At 36.2% G+C, this 19656-nt stretch overlaps 1 protein-coding gene across 2 annotated transcripts in view; it reads right to left on the bottom strand.

Annotated features, from left to right (window-relative positions):
- MAP4K5 (mitogen-activated protein kinase kinase kinase kinase 5) overlaps positions 1–19656 on the bottom strand; it is a 135620-nt gene that overhangs the window by 24978 nt on the left and 90986 nt on the right. For both annotated transcript variants that reach the window (XM_066272094.1, XM_066272093.1), the window contains exons 15-23: positions 16167–16225; positions 14202–14269; positions 12592–12634; positions 11626–11779; positions 9529–9626; positions 9306–9347; positions 8335–8419; positions 4362–4441; positions 3620–3680 (exon numbers count right to left, since the gene is read on the bottom strand). In XM_066272094.1, the coding sequence (XP_066128191.1) occupies positions 3620–3680; positions 4362–4441; positions 8335–8419; positions 9306–9347; positions 9529–9626; positions 11626–11779; positions 12592–12634; positions 14202–14269; positions 16167–16225 (690 nt within the window). The remainder of the gene's footprint in view (positions 1–3619; positions 3681–4361; positions 4442–8334; positions 8420–9305; positions 9348–9528; positions 9627–11625; positions 11780–12591; positions 12635–14201; positions 14270–16166; positions 16226–19656) is intronic.

Here is a 19656-nt window from a genome sequence, read left to right as displayed (position 1 = left end):
ACAAAAACTCAGTTAATACTAATATGAAAGAGACTAGGTAAAATGAGTTTTAAGAAAGTTGGCAATTGTGTTTAATACACAAATTAGGTATAGTCTGATTAATAGGTGACCTGGCTATAATATAATAAACCTTAATGAAGCCATCACAGAAAGGGAAATTGTTAAACATCATTGTACAATGGATTGAATTCCAATAAGGTGCATGTTATTATTTTTGTATAACATGGAAAATTCTATAACACTGTATTATGTTATTTCTGGGACAGACCTATTTATAATAATTTATCAAAATAACCTGAATTAAAACTGATTGTGAATGACATGATAGATTGAAATACTAAGAAAAGTAAAGCAAACTAATATTACAATCCATGAAGCAAAGATAACAAACAGCAATTATTATATGGAAATAATAAGAAGTAATGGGGTTATTTCCATATAGGGTTATTTCCATATAATCAAAACTATAGCTGTCTTAAGCATGGACACGTATTACAAAAACATCTTCTCATTCCTTGTTATACATGGTATAGTACTATAACAACACAAAACAGTATTTATCATTTTAGTATTAGAAAATTTTATATATACAGGTGTAACGTGGGTTTATAGTTGTTCATATGGAAAATAATATATTAATAAATAATACTACAAGAATAAATGTTTCACATACAACTGTAAACCTACTTTTGCTCCATCCTATTTATATACATACATCTACACACACACACACACACACACACACACATTTTATGGATCGCTTTAACTCGAGTATAAAAAGAAATTAAGAGGGTAACTTTTCCTTATTTTCTTTAGTTACTTTATAAATATATGAGATGTACTCCATGTGGTTTTTAAGCTTATTTCCATAGACATGTATGAAAGGGATAAAAGCAGTAAGTGTCAGAGGAAAGAGATCTTATACATAAACAATTCAGAACTGTAACAGAAACAGAATTGAGTTTAAGTTTATTTTCATAATATAATAAATACTTTGTTGAACAAAAGTAAATAAAATCTGGGGAAAACATACTTTGAATCAAAAAGACTAAATACTCTTTTGAGGATTCCAGCTTTTTAGAAGTCATTTATGCACAATCAAATAATATGTTCTTCATAAACACTATCATTAGCTCTACTATCAGAATGAAAGCAAGTGACAAATTTCTAAGTAGCCACTTAAATCTAAAATATTTTAAAAAAATGTTTTGGTAGGTAAGAATTTTTTTAAAAGCCTAAATTACCACCTATGAACTTACCCTCAACATCAACCAAAAGGAAAGAAAGCAAGAGAGGGGAGAGAGAGAGAGAGAGGGAGGGAGGGAGGAAAGGGGTGGGGAGGGAGAGAGGGAGGGAGGGAGGAAAGGGGTGGGGAGGGAGAGAGGGAGGGAGGGAGGAGAGGGGTGGGGAGGGGAGGGAGAGAGGGAGGGAGAGAGGGAGGGAGGGAGGGAGAAAAGGAAGGGAGAGAGGAAAGGAAGGGAGGAAGGAAAGGAGGGAGGAAGGGAGGGAGGGAGGAAGAAGAAAAGCACAAAAACAAAATTAGAATAGGTTGCTCTGGAACTGTTTTTGTTTATAAGACTTTAAAGCATCAGTCCAGACACAGCAGCTCTACCTGATACATAGAAACAACGTGAGGAAGCAGCCAAAATGTGGAGACAAAAGAACATGCCCCAAATGAAAGAACAGAAGAAATCTTCAGAAAAAAAATAAAATGAAACGAAGGCATGCAAACTAGCAGATACAGAGCTCAAAACAATAATTATAAGGATGCCAAAGGAGCTTAGTGAGAACTTCAATGGCATGAAAAACGACATAAAAACCACAAAAAATAACCAGTCAGAAATGAAGAATACACTAACTGAAATAAAGAATAATTTACAGGGACTCAAAAATAGAGTAAATGAAGCTGAGAATCAGATTAGTGGGTTGGAACATAAAGAAGTAAAAAACAGCCAATCAGAACAGCAAAAAGAAAAAAAGTAAAAAGAATCCAAAAACAATGAAAATAGTATTAAGGAGCCTTTGGGACAACTTCAAGCATACCAACATTTGCATCATGGGAGTGCCAGAAGGAGAAGAGAAAGAGCAAGAAAAGGAAAATCTATCTGAAAAAATGACAAAAGTTCCTTCACCTGGTGAAGGAAATAGACATACAAGTCCAGGAAGCACAGAGTCCCAAACAAGATGAACCCAAAGAGGCTCACACAAAGACACATCATAATTAAAATACAAAAGCTTAAAGAAAAAGAGAGAATCTTAAAAGTAGCAAGAGAAAAGCAACTAGTTACCTATAAGGGAGCTCCCATAAGACTGTCAGCTGATTTCTCAACAGAAACTTTGCAGGCCAGAAGGGAGTGGCAAGAAATAATTAAAGGCATGAAAAAGCAAGTACCTACAACCAAGATTACTCTACCCAGCAAAACAATTATTTACAATCGAAAGACACATAGAGAACTTCCCACACAAGAAAAGGCTCCTTGAGTTCATCACCACCAAACCAGTATTACATGAAATGTTAAAGGGTCTTCTTTAAAAAGGAGAAAAAATAAACTATTAAATACATGAACAATAAAATGGCAATAAATACACAGCTATCAATAATTGAATCTAAAAAAACAAAATAAATGAACAAACAAAAGAGAAACAGACTCACAGATACAGAGAACATTTTGATGGCTACCAGGTAGGAGGAGGGTTGGGAGGGTGGCTGAAAACAGTAAAGTTATTAAGAATGGATTAAGAAGTAGAAATGGGTAGTTAACAGAATAATTACGGGAATGTAAAGTACAGCATAGGGAATATAGTCAATAATATTCTAATAACTATGTATGCTATCAGATGGGTATGAGATTTATTGGGATAATCACTTAGTGCAGCAGTTCTCAACCTGTGGGTCGCAACCCCCGCGGGGGTCGAATGACCAAAACACAGGGGTCGCCTAAAGCCATCGGAAATACGCCCCCGCCGGCGTTGCGACCCACAGGTTGAGAACCGCTGACTTAGTGGGTTATATAATGTCTAATCACTGGGGTATACACCTGTAACTAATATATGTCATCTGTAATTGAAAAATAAAAAATTATTAACACATCAGTCCAAGATTATCAGTATGTGCTCCAGAATAATAGGAATTCTACCAGGACACATCTATAGAATCTTCCAAGCATTCTGGTTATTATCTCATTCAGTCCTCACTGCAACTTCTGAGGCTGTTGTTACCATCGTTCTCATTTTACAATTAAGAAAACTGAGGCTGAGAGAGGGTAACTGGCTCAATGTTAACAGAAAGAAAGCAGCTAGATCTTCTGGTTCTTTCCCTTCAACTGTTAACTCTCAACAGAAGGCAAGAATAGTGACAGTGGAGGCTGACGAGTAAAAGGGCATAGACTCAGGTGACAATCACTGCGACTCTCTTCAGGTGTTTAGATCCGGGGAAGATTTGGAAAATGCTACAAAGCTTCTTCCCATTCTAAGGTGGTAAAAAACATGTGCAAGTCTTAAAGTTACTATACTAGATTATAGTTATCCAGAATAACAAATAACATTTTAAAATAATGCAAATCAAAATTACATTTGCTTCTCTATGATTTATTTCACATTCTTTTCATCATATACATACCTGATAATGACATTAAAGTATTATTGATTACATAGAGCCAAGTACATTTCCTTGGAAATAACTAAAAAGAAAAAAAAAGAAGATAAGTAAAACAATTTTCATTTCCTTACTTAACCTCTAAATTCCAACAGTCTGTAATAGTATAAAAATAACTATTTTCAGCCCTGGCCAGTTGGCTCAGGGTAGTGTCAGCCTGGTGTGTGGAAGTCCCAGGTTTGATTCCTAGTCAGGACAAACAGGAGAAGCACCCACCTGCTTCTCCACCCTTCCTCCCACACCATCTCTCTCTCTCTTTCTCTCTCCCCCATCTTCTTCCATCCTGCAGCCATGGCTCGATTAGAGCGAGTAGGACCCGGGCACTGAGGATGGCACCATGGCCTCTGCCTCAGGTGCTAAAAAATGGCTCAGGTTGCAAGAGAGCAAGGGCCCCAGATGGGCAGAGCATTGCCCCCTAGTGGGCTTGCCAGGTGGACCCCAGTCGGGGCGCATGTGGGAGTCTGTTTCTTCCTCCCCTCCTCTCACTAAAAAAACAAAACAAAACTATTTTCTACTTTTCAGTAAATTATCAAAAACCTTATAAAAAAGGACATTTCAACCTGAACCTGTAAAATATACAATTTCACTTCTTTAAATATTTACATCATAAAGATAAAAACTGAGGCCCATACAAATAGGTTTTAATTTAAGATATTTCTTTTACTCAATTTAACCAAACTAATTTGAATTAAAATTCCTTTATTACCTGTTCCATTGTTGCCTCATGTAGCTCATTGAGATTCAGTGTGTAAATACCATCTTCAGTTCCAAAAATAATGTACTGATCTAAAGTAGTTAAGAAAAATCACGAGAATTTACTATCATTTTCTGAAATCACTCACTAAAATAATGGCTCTATTTTTCAAAAGTATTAACACCCAATCGCCCGAAGAAAAATTATTTCCTAATATCCATGCCACTTTCTTTACCCTTTTTTCCCAATTCTTTTCTTATTTTTAAAGCAGATATAGCCCTGGCCGGTTGGCTCAGCGGTAGAGCGTCGGCCTAGCGTGCGGAGGACCTGGGTTCGATTCCCGGCCAGGGCACACAGGAGAAGCGCCCATTTGCTTCTCCACCCCTCCGCTGCGCTTTCCTCACTGTCTCTCTCTTCCCCTCCCGCAGCCAAGGCTCCATTGGAGCAAAGATGGCCAGGGCGCTGGGCATGGCTCTGTGGCCTCTGCCTCAGGCGCTAGAGTGGCTCTGGTCGCAATATGGCGATGCCCAGGATGGGCAGAGCATCGCCCCCTGGGGGGCAGAGCACCGCCCCTGGTGGGCGTGCCGGGTGGATCCCGGTGGGGCGCATGCGGGAGTCTGTCTGACTGTCTCTCCCTGTTTCCAGCTTCAGAAAAATGAAAAAAAAAAAAAAAAAAAAAAAAAGCAGATCTATTCCGTCACTAACTCACTCTGGCTTTATTTAACTATATAACCCTTCATTTTAACATAATAATTTTCATATCTTAAGCTATATATTATTATAGCCACATACTTTTATCAGACCACTGAAATACTCTTTAAACAAGGAAACTACAAATGAAATAGAAATGATAAATTATGACATACTAGAAACCATGAACAGACCTTGTATCTAGACCTTGGTTTCTAGTCACTTTAAACAAACAAGTAAACAAACAAACAAAACCCAAAGCTTCGTGGAGAAAAAAACTGATTCCAATTCTGGGGCAAGAAAAGTGTAAGGTAAGTCTAAAAATCTTGTTGTGCCACCAGTAAGGAAGGAAGTACTCAAAAAATGATAAGGGCATATCAAACAATAGAACACAGGACTCCCAATGCTCAAAAATTCTAACAATTTAAGTGCTAAAATAAATATTAAAAGTGATAGATTTTATCTCATTATAATAAAAAATATAAGTTCAAACTGGTAAAAATACATAAATAAATAAATGGAAATGAAGAGAAATTGTCAATAGACATTAATGGATTGCCACCAATGGATGCTAAAACTAGTTAGTGAAAAGTCTGATGAGCAAGGGAATATTTATCTAGTTTTTTGTTTGTTTATTTATTTATTTTTTTACAGAGACAGGAAGAGAGTCAGAGAGAGGGATAGACAGGGACAGACAGACAGGAACGGAGAGATGAGAAGCATCATTAGTTTTTCGTTGCATGTTGTGACACCTTAGTTGTTCATTAATTGCTTTCTAATATGTGCCTTGACCACGGGCCTTCAGCAGACCGAGTAACCCCTTGCTCGAGCCGGCGACCTTGGGCTCAAGCTGGTGAGCTTTTCTGCTCAAATCAGATGAGCCCACGCTCAAGCTGGCGACCTCAGGGTCTGGAACCTGGGTCCTCCACATCCCAGTCCAATGCTCTATCCACTGTGCCACCGCCTGGTCAGGCAGGATATTTATATAGTTTTAATGTACCTCCATACTTATTATTTATGAACTAATTAGGGAAACTAATTACATAATTACTTGTTAATCAGAAAGGGAAAAATAGTAACTCAACAGTGGAGAAAGCTGGCGAACACTGCCTTAAACAACTGGTCATTGTTAATATCACTAGTATATGGGCCCTGGCTGGTTGGCTCAGTGGTAGAGCTTGGCCCGGAGTGTGGGAGTCCCAGGTTCAATTCCTGGCCAGGGCACACAGGAGAAGTGCCCATCTGCTTCTCCACCCTTCCCCCTCTCCTTTCTCTCTCTCTTTTCCCTTCCCGCAGCCAGGGCACCATTGGAGCAAAGGTGGCCCGGGCACTGAGGATGGCTTCATGGCCTCCGCCTCAAGCACTAGAATGTCTCCAGTTGCAACGGAGCAATGCCCTAGATGGGCAGAGCATCGCCCCCTGGTGGGCATGCCAGGTGGATCCCAGTTGGGTGCATGCGGGAGTCTAACTGTCTCCTGCTTCTCACTTCAGAAAAATACAAAAGAAAAAAAAATCACTAGTATTTGGACAAACTGATATCATGTACCTCCTGCACAATAACACTTCTATGATATTCCTGCCAAAAATACATAACCTGATCTAAGCACAATGACTGATCAGACAAACTCAAATTAAGGGACACTCTATGAAACAAGTAGCCTCAAAAATGTGAAGATCAAAAGAGATGAAAAGGCCCTGGCAGGGCTGCTCAGTGGATAAAGCGTCGTCCCAGTGCTCTGAGGTTGTGGGTCTGATCTCCAGACAGGCACATATGAGAAGCAATCAGTGAGTACACTACTAAGTAGAATAACTAAGTGGATCAATGAGTTGATGCTTTTTTCTTTCTCTCTCAATCAACGGAAAAAAAAAAGAGATAGAAAGGTTGATAAACTGTTCCAGACTAACAGAGACTAAAGAGACATGGTAGTTAAATGTAACATGTGATCTTGAATATTAAACTGGGGGAGGTGAGATGGGGTGGGAAATGATAAAGGATATTATTGGGATAATTAATAAAATTTAAATATGGACTGTAGAATAAAAAATTGTATTATATCACTGACAAATTTCCTGATCTTTATAACCGTACTGTGGTTATGTACAAGACGATTCTTATTCCTGGGAAATACAAACTGAAGTATAAGGGGAAGAGGAGCATGTCTTCAACTCTCAAGTGATTCAGAAGAAAATGCACATATATAGTAAAACAAATGGGGAAAAATAGAAACAATCAATGATTCTGAGTTTCTTGCACTATTTTTCTAACTTTTCTATAAGTTTGAAATTATATCAAAATGAAAATTTAGAAACAAAACCCCATTTTCTTGTTAAAAATATTTTCTTCTGCTATAGTCTGTAATGTTGACAATTAAAGTAGGTAATTATATGGAGGCACCTGTCTTTAGTACTGTGTTGAAGTGAAAACAAACCTTTCCTGAACACCCTCTACTGCCTAAATTCTGTTTGTTAAATGCAAACAGAGGCTCCTTCCTTGTTTCCTTGCAACAGGTGAGTTGTATTGAGTTTTCTGTTACAAATTATCATACTGAGAACCAAAGGTGTTAAGTATCTTTCCCAAGTCACATAGTAATGACAGAGCAGGAATTCAAACCCAGATGTTTGATTCCAAATTTTTGCCTCTATGTATTCTTTCCTCACAATAAAAATATTTTAAAAATAAATTTTATTTGCCATGATTTCACACTTGCAGAAAAGTTATAATAGTACAAAGAATTCCTGAATATCCTTCAGAGATACCACATCTGTTAACATTTACTGCTTTAGCTTTATCCTTCTTTCTCTCTCCATACACACGTTTGTTTGTTTTCTGAACTTTATTTGTTTCAGATAAGTTATAAGCACAATGCCCTTTTATTCCTAAATACTTCACTGTGCATTTCTTAAAGAAAAAAAAAGGTCTAATATAACCACAGCACAATGATCATAATTAGGAAATTAACAATGAAATATTATCTAATCAATTGACTTTACTTACTGAGATTATCAGCTGTCCTGATACTCTTTTTTAAATAAAAGAAAATCCCAAATTATGGTCACAATAAGTGAGATGTCTCTTTGGTGTCCTTTGATCAAGAATAGTTCCTGTATACATTTAAATTCTAAGGCTTTAAAGCAAAACTTTATTTACCTAGAGTTTTGCTTTAAAATAGTGTAGGTAACCTGCAACAACCTAAGTCACATTTTTAAAGTAAACAACTTCAGTTCACTGATTATAAAAATCCTTTTCCATAACAAATATTTTATTGGAGATGTATATAAAGTTCAGAAAATTTACCTTTTGTATCAGGATGTATCCAGGATGTTGCACAATTAATTTTCAAAGGGCAGCCATCAAAAACTTTGGAAAAGCATGCTCCCATCTTATTTATTAAAAAAAAAGAAGAGTTGACTTATTTGATTAAATAATTGTATATATTCTTAGGAATTAGCTAAGATTATTTTGAAATGTTAAACTGATTCATATTTACATATATGTACAGTTTTATTACAAAACAGAATTCATATTTTGATACAATTTAACCCCTTTTATCAATAGTCTTATAGTCTTGTGTAATCTGTATTTTAGAGCAAAAATATCAAATTTATCAAAACATTTACTTACATCGATGATAGTCTAGGAATTTTAAGTCATTGCTTATCTTTAGGACTAACATTTTAATAATGTGAAATAATGGATGATTTTATTGAGTAATAATACCGAGGTTATAATTGTGCTATAACTGTAACAGCAACAAAAAGACTAATATTTATACTATACATTAGACTTTTACTGAATAAAAAAGCACAATTTATAAAGCACCCAATTCATATGATTGGCTACACCACTTTACAGACAGGTTCTACTGAAGGGTCGGAAACAAGGATTAACATAAGCTTCCCTGTTCCTTTTCATTGTGTATAGTTCAATGTGAAAATGGCTTCAGATGTAAAAAAAATATTTAACCCATATAATGAAGAGGACACAGTACCATTAATATCATCACATTAAAATTAAATTGGCCTTCGTACGCTAATCTGAGAACCCAACTACCTCTATTTATAAAAAGTAAAACTCTCCAAATTCTATCCAGCTAGGGTACATCTAACAAATTGGAGTACATGATATATTCAAATGCATTTAATGCCTTTGTATTTTATATTTTTTCCCTTTTAGTGGCTCAAGATACTTGATAGCAAATAAACAATCTGCTGCTGCTTCTAAAGAAATAAAAATTAGCAAGTGATTCACATAAAAATATTCCTTACCAGCACTTTTGGGGTGGGTGGGAGACCATTAATGACTGGTTTCTGTGAGAAAAATAATTATTAATACTGTAAGACCTCTAAGCCTTAAAAAAACCACCTTATACATGTAGAAATTTAGTCATTTCTTCAATTAAATAGACTATGCCCCTTATATGATAAATAGAGCCCTTGTGATAAATACAGCATTAGTTATATCTAATCACCAAATGCCTGATGTACCTACAGGGAAATCTCGCTTGTCTTTCTTTCGTGGTAACTGTGGTGCTTGTGCTGAGCCTTCTGTATTTTCACTAATCAGTTTTGAAATACCATCGCCATTTCCTAAAGAGAATCATGGTTAAAAGTTGAATAACCATACAAATAAGTACTTGCCTTGAAATACAAGTTCTCTTTCCCTCAATACTTTTTTCCACTTAAGTAATCCTTTTTTAAATTTATCTTTCAATTACAATTTACAGTATTATTTTGTGTTAGTTTCAGGTGTAATGCACAGTAGTTAAACAATCATATACTTTACAAAGAGATCCCCCCAATGTCTCAAGTACCCACCTGGCACCATATTTAGTTATTATATTGACTATATTCCCTATGCTAAACTTTACATCCCTGTGACTATTCTGTATCTACCAATTTGTACTGTTTAACCCCTTCACCTTTTTCACTCAGCCTCCCAATGCCCCTCCCCTGTGGCAACCACGTATGGTGTTTCTTATTTTCTGACTTATTTCACTCACCATAACATTGGGTAACCCTTTGTTGGAAAATATTCTCTACTGTCAGGTGAGTTAAAACTGTCTTTCATGCCTTTCTCTAAATTCTAGAGGTAGCAAGCAACTTTAGCAGTGGTCTTAAAGCATGAAAACAACAAATGTCTTTTCATGTTACAAGAAAAATGAAATCTGATCTATTGATGCTCATATTCAAGGCCTTTCATAACTTCAATCTATCTTTCCAATCCTATCTCCTAGTACAGATCCTTTAAAAGCTCAAACTTCTGGTCCTGGCCAGTTGGCTCAGTGGTGGAGCATCTGCCTGGCGTGCAGGAGTCCTGGGTACGATTCCCGGCCAGGGCACACAGGAGAAGCGTCCATCTGCTTTTCTACCCCTCCCCCTCTCCTTCCTCTCTGTCTCTTTCTTCCCCTCCTGCAGCCAAGGCTCCACTGGAGCAAAGATGGCCCAGGCGCTGGGGATGGCTCTGTGGCCTCTGCCTCAGGCGCTGGAATGGCTCTGGTTGCGGAGAGCAATGCCCCAAGATGGGCAGAGCATCGCCCCCTGGTGGGCATGCCGGGTGGATCCCGTTCGGGCACATGCGGGAGTCTGACTGCCTCCCCATTTCCAGCTTCGAAAAAATACAAAAAAAAAGTTCAAACTTCTATCATACTAGATTGTATTCCCAACACATTCCAATTTTTCTGCTTTAGTACATTTGTTCACTCCTTCTTGTTCTCCAAGAACGCCTATCAGCACTGGCTCCAACTACTGAAGGCTCACCAAGCCCTGTAATACTTTGCAAGGGCCCACCTTCTCTCTTCCCTATCCTTACCTCCCTCAGAAATCTCGTCCTCTATTGCATATAGTTAATTTTTGTAGGAGACCCTTATACAGACTATCTTGTCTAATGTTATGTATACATGGGTATAACTTCTGCTACAGACTCTGAACTTCTGGAGGGCAGAACATCCATTTATTTATCTAGATCCTATAATATTTAGTAATGGATCAAATTAGGGTTGAAGCAGAATGAATCTATTTATAGCCCACCCATGTTGAATTTTAAAAACATTCCACAAAGATTTAAACACTGATAAAACTGACTAAAGAAAAATGACATTCTTTAAAATATGAACAAAATGGCTTTCTTTTCAGTTTTCACTTTCATTTATTTATCCAGATCACAGTACAGGGGGTCCTTGGGTTACGACAGTCTCGACACATTAGATATTTTGAGTTTACGATGCTTACTCCCATAAAAACTTTAAAAAGGTGAGATGTAAGTTTTTTAGCTTACACTGCATCATACTTACAGACTGTGTGGGTGTGAACTAGTTTGGTTGTGCGCAGTGGAATAATACGCAGTACAGTGTACAGTACAGTATATTTACATCCTTTTCCTTTTTCTGTGGCTTAGTGTGTTTTTATGTTCTAGATTATGATTTTACAACTGGGTTAGGATAGGTGAGTGACTCAGGTTAGGGTGTGTTTTGACTTATACCAAAATTTGGGTTACATCACTGCCATAGGAATGGAACTGTGTCGTAACCTGAGGACCCCCTATATCTAGCTATGGGTACTCCAGGGCTGCTAATACTGCTAGCCATACCAATAGAAGAAGTCTCAGCTACAGGAACGCAACTTGGGCTACTCTGTCTTCTGAGAACTTGGGGAGCTCTGTTCTCTGAATCAGGGCAACGTTTTATAGTTGATGATTTTTCTTCATCTAGGAGGTTATCTTCAGGGTAACTGTTTATCCTTGGCTAGTGATAATAAGACACAAAAGTACTTTAATAAATTTGAATATAAAACAGTAACACTTCATTAGCATTATGCATCAAAGATTTTTGAGGGAGGAGAATATGCTTTTTTTCTTCTTCTATAGAGTTTAATTCACTAGGCTAAGTAATAAAGTAAGCAAGAGTAGAGTTACTGTTCCAACACAACTTTGAATTTGCCATGTGATTTTTAATCAACCCTAACCTAAAACTGATAAAATTTTTGTAGCCAATAAAATTAGGTAAATAAGATACAAAATATTTAATACCTAGAAACAAGCAAGGAAATTGCTTAATGAAGTATGACTCTACTGAAATGTCAAATTGTAGTAATAAATTAGGATTATAAATAATGACGTAAATCAGCTCCCCATGTCCAGGCATCCCCAAACTACAGCCCACGGGCCCGCATGCGGCCCCCTGAGGCCATTTATTCAGCCCCCCCGCCGCACTTCTGGAAGGGGCACCTCTTTCATTGGTGGTCAGTGAGAGGAGCACTGTATGTGGCGGCCCTCCAACAGTCTGAGGGACAGTGAACTGGCTCCCTGTGTAAAAAGTTTGGGGACCTCTGAATTTTCTCAAATGAGTATTTTTGCTTTTTTCTATATAGATATTAAAATATTGTATCTTATAAAATCTTCTTTAATATATATTTTACATCTTCATAACCCCAAAGAAAACTATATCTAAAATATATTTTTAAAAATTTTGAACAAATTTAATGACATTATTTTTAAATTTTAATTATTTTATTATTTAAACAAGGATTTATTGTTTACAAGCTATCAACAGCTCACCTTAGGAGGGAGGGGAGGTGGTATTGCCCGTTTTGAGGTTGATCTAAGAAAAAAGAGAAATGCAATGTAGAGGATGATAAATCATAACTAGACACACTATTCAGATATAAACGGAGAGGGAACAGAAAAAACAATTAGGTTATGGTATACAGTATTTTAAAAATCTACAGGAAAACCTAGGACTTCATTCTGTCAAATTGTATTAGTATAACTATAAAATAGAGATTTTTATCCACTGAATAAAAGGCTTTTTTACTCTATGGTTATGCTTTACAACTTTAATACAAACTAAATTAAATTTAGCAGTAATAAACAGAGTCAGAATTTTAGAGTTGGAACCCACAGTGAATCACAGATTCAAATGACCATGTCATCAAGGCTTTTGCTGCTCTAAGTGGGGTCCACAGTTCAGCAACATTGGCATCACCTGGAGACTTTTATAAATGTACCTTCTGGATCTACTGAATTAGAACCCTCATTTTAACAAGATTTCCAGGTGAGCATCCAGGTACATCAAAGTTTGAGAATCACTGATCTAGCCCACTGGTTCCATACTCTTATCCACAGTCATTACAATCGTTCAGGATTCTTAGATCCCAGTCCCAAAGACTGTATTCTACAGAAGGGGTTGGCAAACTTTTTCTGTAAAGGGCCAGATGGTAAATACTGTACGCTTTCTAAACGATACAGTGGTCACAACTACTTAACACTTTTAACATAGCATGAAAGCAGCCATAGATAATATATAAACTAATGAGCATGGTTATGTTCCAATAACCATGTCCATCCATCTATGTACAAAGAAATAGAAACTTTACATAATTTTCAAGTATAGCAAAATATGGCTGTTCTTTTGCTTTTTTTCCTATCATTAAAAAATGTAAATACCATTCTAGTTTATGGGCTGTACATAAAACAGGCAATTGGTCAGATGTGGATTATAAGCCAGTTTACCAACCCTAGATTTATAGGCCTAATGTGAGGGCCCAAAAATCTTTATTTCCAAAAAGCTCTCTCGGTATTACAATGCACAAGTGGATTTGGAACAACTTATCTAGACCATCTCTGTCAATTGCTGAGGGAAGACAGGCCTAGAATATGAAGTAACTACATACATCACAAAATTAAAATTGGGGCTTTCTGACTCCCACTGTACTTATTTTTTCCCCATGATACCATGTGGCTCATCTTTCAGTATATTAACATTACATATACTATACTCTAAAACAGGCGTCCCCAAACTGCGGCCCCCTGAGGCCATTTATCCGGCCACCCGCCGCACTTCCAGAAGGGGCACCTCTTTCACTGGTGGTCAGTGAGAGGAGCACTGTATGTGGCAGCCCTCCAATGGTCTGAGGGACAGTGAACTGGCCCTCCCGTGTAAAAAGTTTGGGGACTCCTGCTCTAAAAGAACAAAACCCCAAAAACCTTAAAAATCAATACATGATGCATTTTGGTAATTCAAAAAAAAAGTCAGAAACTTTACACTGACAAGAAGCATAGTACAACTTTTTAAAGAATGAAAATGAAAGCTTATTAGGATAAATCACCTTCTCCGATACTGTTCTTATGTAATCAAGTAAAATAAGTTTTTGTATTAGTAAACTTACTTTCCAGTATTGGCACCATCAACAAAAGGACTCCACTGTAATACAAAGTTTGGGTCTGATGATATTCCCTGTGAAGGTAAAAAATAGTTTAAAACGTAACCTTAAAACAGACATTAATCACTTTATACTTGATTCAAAAAAACATTCAGTATCATAATTGTTAATCATCTTGTCTTTCAATCAATTTTTTAATCGCCAGTTAGATTAGCTGTTATTTGACATATTTAGGTCAATGTCTCATCAGCTGACTAAAACTTAAGAAATTCCATAAACATACTATATGCAGCTTCAAGTGTGACAAGCCCTCTTCACCAATAAGCTAAGATATACCAAGGTGAAACAGAAAAACCTAACTATGAATTATTTGCATAACTATTCCATTAGCCTAGAGAAATAAACATCATATTATCATTAATTTGTTGGTGCTATTATCTTTCCTACTAGTACAGACATTAAGTTTATTATTCAGCAATATATAGGGTGAGTTTACAGTTGTTCAAATGGAAAATGATTAATAAAGAACAATACAATCTTTTCTGTGTACTCACAACTGTAAACCTACTTTTACCTCAACCTGCATATAGTAAGAAGAGCACCACTTCCAAAGGTTGAGATGAAAAGATCCAGCCCTGACTGGTGGTGGCACAGTGGATACAATGTCAACCTGGGACACTGAGGTCCCAGGTTTAAAACTCCGAGGTTGCCGGCCTGAGTGCGAGTTCATTTAGTTTGAGCACAGGCTCACCAGCTTGAAAGCAGGGTCACTGGCTTGAGCATGGGATCATTAACATGAACCCATGGTCTCTGGCTTGAGCCCAAAGATTCCTGGATTAAAGCCCAAAGTCACTGGCTTGAGCCCAAGGTCTATGGCTTGAGCAAGGGGTCACTCACTTGGCTGGAGCCACCCAGTCAAGGCACATATGAGAAGTAATCAATGAACAATTAAAGCAGTGGTAGTCAACCTGGTCTCTACCACCCGCCCACTAGTGGGCGTTCCAGCTTTCATGGTGGGCGGTAGCAGAGCAACCAAAGTATAAATAAAAAGATAGATTTAACTATAGTAAGTTGTTTTATAAAGATTTATTCTGCCAAACTTAGAGAAAATCTGACATAAAGTGCTTGGTAAGTAATTATTATTATATGCTTTAACTTGCTTTAACTCTGCTTTATAAATTTTATAAAGTAAAGTTACTTCCCTACTTTATAAATCACCATTACTGTGGAACCGGAGGGCGGTTAGAAAATTTTACTACTAACAGAGATACAAAAGTGGGCGGTAGGTATAAAAAGGTTGACTACCCCTGAAGTAAAGAGACACAACTAGAGTTGAGGTTTCTTATGTATCTCTCTTCCTGTCTCTGTCACTCTATCTCTCGTGTGTGTGTACAAAAAAAAAAGATGCAAAAAAAAAAAAAGATGAAGAGATCCATTAACAGAAGACAATTACTCTAGAAACTAATACTAATATAAAGCAGGTTAAGATAATGTCTAGGCTGACTCTAATAATATCTTTCTCTATCTACTACTTCTTTCCTTTCAGATAAGGAATGGATTGACTAAATAGTAACCCCAGAATAAAAGCAATGGTCACAAAAAAAACCTGTATTAACAAATAACTATTAAAAACAGTAATGCAATGCAACAATATACTACAAACCTAAAAGAATCAATGGAGCTAAAAGTTAAGCATCAGATTCCCTATACAGTACTTAATAACTTCATCCACGTAAATTCTTCAAAATCTCAGAAGGGTCAAAATAAATGGTTAAAATGGTATTTACACATTTTATCCTAGGAAAAAATACAACTAACTGTAGGTGTTTTCAAATTTTAATGTGTGAAATATATTATTAAAATTAATGCTTGAAAGAGTATAATATTGCTTTGTTCCTTAGCTAAAGTACACCTAACTATAAGTTTTCTCAAATTTTAATGTGTAAAACACTTTAAAGTTATAATTCCTACCATTTCATCCCGTGCTTCTGTTTCTTTTCTCAGAGGAGGTTCAAATTGTAATTTGTCAACTGCAAAATATATAACAGATAGTCAGCTGCAAAATATATAACAGTCACAAACTCTATCTTACAGGGTTAGGGTTAACCTCAGAAACGTAATGAGAGTCATGTGTATTGGGGTGGGGGATAGAAGAAAGAAGAAAGATGAAAAGACAAAATCCCCTCCTTTTTTAAATATAAGAATGTCCCTTACTTTATTCTTACCAAAAGAAAGTAACAATTTAATATCTTCCTAACAACTCTAATTAATTCTGGGTTTGAGTCAGAAAATTAATAGCACATTTTATGTATAAGAGATTTTTAAAAACTAAAAGTAGACGAGTTTATAAAATTTAAAAGATTTAAAAACACTTTAAGGATTTTTTTCTAGGCTGCAGACTCTGTTTTGAGACTAATTTAAGCTACAACTTTATGGCAGAGATAAACACCTCCTCCCAATTACTTATAATTATCTAAAAAGAACAAATGATATTGTCAAATAATATGTTACAATGGTATTCAGGAATCTAATATTATATTTTTCTAAATGTGTATTTTATTTGGCCGTCTGCTATAAACAACTACATATATACAACACAGATATGTCTGTGTGTGTGCACGCAAAGTATATGAAGCAACTATTTTGAGGAACTGGATAATAACAAAAAAGTTCCTAGTCAGACTAATTTTGGAATTATTTTAAATACTCAAAGAATACTTCCTGGATATGAAATATTCTAAAACAGAGAAAAGGATGGCTTATTATATCTACTCAGAAAGTATACAAAATTTTTTTCAAGTGAGAGATGAAGAGAAGCAAGACAGACAGACTGCTCCATGTGCACCAACTGGGATCTCCCCAGCAATCCCTGTCTGGGGCCGATACTCAAATCAACCGAGCTATCCTCAGCACCTGAGGCCAACACTTGGACAAACTGAGCTATCCTCTGCACCTGGGGCTGATGCTGGAACCAACAGAGCCACTGACTGAGAGAAGGAGAGAGGTAGAGAAGGGGGAGAGGGAAAGGGAAAGAAGTAGATGGTCACTTCTCCTGTGTGCCCTGACTGGGAATCAAACCTGGGACGTCCATACACCAGGCCAACACCCTAGCCACTGAACCAGCTGGCCAAAGCTATATACAAAATTTTCAAATTCTAAAATCTAAGGTGACCAAAAGACTAAAAAAAATTTAAATGAAAATACATTTTCATCATAGAGATGTAAGATTCCTAAATAAAATCTTGGCAAAAGAAAATACATTTTAAAAATACTTTCAAAACGGATCCAGTTGTCCTTTATAACCTATAAAACAAGATTTGTAAAGTAATAAAAACTACGTACATAATTCATTAGATTAAACAAAAACATTAAGTCATAAAATTTGTAATAAAATACTGAAAGACATTCCATTAAGTATAGGATCTACTTTTCAAAAATAACCTAAAATAAAAAGCCCTTGTCATTAATGGCTTATTAACATAATTAAAAAACATCTTAATTTAAGAACCACTACTATAATTCACAAAGAACACTTCACTCATTTGAGATGGAGATGAGCTAAAGATGTTTTGTGTGTGTCACAACTATAAATACTGGCAAGCAGATCTAGAGTTGAACTATAAAAGGTACAAATATGGGAAAAAATATTTTTAAAAATTATATCTATAACAAATTTCAAGACAAAAAAGTTCCTAAAGAAAATAAATTTCATAAATTTGTATTCAAGATATAGTAAAATATCAACTGTATCCCAATACCAGTTTCAGTGATTGAAAATAAGAGATCATTTATAATAGCAAACAATTAAGATGTTTTATTTTAACATGTAATATAACTACTCCTTAAAAAAAAAATCAAATTTTTTCGGAATAGCCTAAAGTTACTACAGCTATGATTTATGGCACAGAATGCTATAAGAACATCACTGTTTTGGAATGGATTCCAAATTGTTTTGTTTTGTTGTGTTTTAAAGAAAATCCTGGCAGTACCAGGATCATTGGATGCCCCTATAAAGGTGGGAGGCTTTCTATTATATTTCCTCATTTATCTCCAAAAGATAATGCAGTTTCTAGCCATAATGAAGCAACAGGAATTGGACTTAGCCTTCTGCTATAAACAACTACATCTACATAACACAAATATGTCTGTGTGTGTGCATGCAAAGTATACAAAGCAACTATATCAGAAAAGCAAACGACAAGTCAAAGAAAGCTGTTCAAAAAAGCCAACTAAATGGGAAATGATATTTTCAAACAACAGCTCAGATAAGGGCCTAATATCCAAAATATACAAAGAACTCATAAAACTCAACAACAAACAAACAAACAATCCAATAAAAAAATGGGAAGAGGACATGAACAGACACTTCTCCCAGGAGGAAGTACAAATGGCCAACAGATATATGAAAAGATGCTCATCTTCTTTAGCTATTAGAGAAATGCAAATCAAAACTGCAATGAGATACCACCTCACACTTGTTAGATTAGCTATTATCAACAAGACAGGTAATAGCAAATGTTGGAGAGGCTGTGGAGAAAAAGGAACCCTCATCCACTGTTGGTGGGAATGTAAAGTAGTACAACCATTATGGAAGAAAGTATGGTGGTTCCTCAAAAAATTGAAAATAGAACTACCTTATGACCCAACAATCCCTCTACTGGGTATATACCCCCAAAACTCAGAAACATTGATACGTAAAGACACATGCAGCCCCATGTTCATTGCAGCATTGTTCACAGTGGCCAGGACATGGAAACAACCAAAAAGCCCGTCAACAGACGACTGGATAAAGAAGATGTGGCACATATACACTATGGAATACTACTCAGCCATAAGAAATGATGACATCGGAACATTTACAGCAAAATGGTGGGATCTTGATAACATTATACGAAGTGAAATAAGTAAATCAGAAAAAACCAGGAACTGCATTATTCCATACATAGGTGGGACATAAAAGTGAAACTAAGAGACATTGATAAGAGTGTGGTGGTTACGGGGGGAGGGGGGAAAGGGAGAGGGAAAGGGGGAGGGGCACAAAGAAAACTAGATAGAAGGTGACAGAGGACAATCTGACTTTGGGTGAACGGTATGCAACATAATTGAAAGACAAGATAACCTGGACTTGTTGATCTTTGAATATATGTAACCTGATTTACTGATGTTGCCCCATTAAAAAAACAAAATTATAATTAAAAAAAAAAAAGCTGTTCAATTATGCAAATGAGATGCAAACTCAATTCTCATGATTGAATAGCAAGTGATATATCAAATGCTTCTTTTTATTTTTTTAATGCTTTATATTCATCTTGAAATATTCCCTAATTTTTTTAATGCTTCATATTCATCTTGAAATATTCCCTAATTTTTGTGAGCAGTGTATTTTGAAGCACTGGATAAGACACTACAAGGTTTAAGAAAAGGGAACTATCTGTACATGGTAGTAAGATCCACATTCATC

This window comes from Saccopteryx bilineata, chromosome 4, assembly GCF_036850765.1.
Source record: "Saccopteryx bilineata isolate mSacBil1 chromosome 4, mSacBil1_pri_phased_curated, whole genome shotgun sequence".
NCBI lineage: Eukaryota > Metazoa > Chordata > Mammalia > Chiroptera > Emballonuridae > Saccopteryx > Saccopteryx bilineata.
Note: the sequence above shows the minus strand (reverse complement) of the source record. Positions and strands in the feature narration are given on the sequence as shown.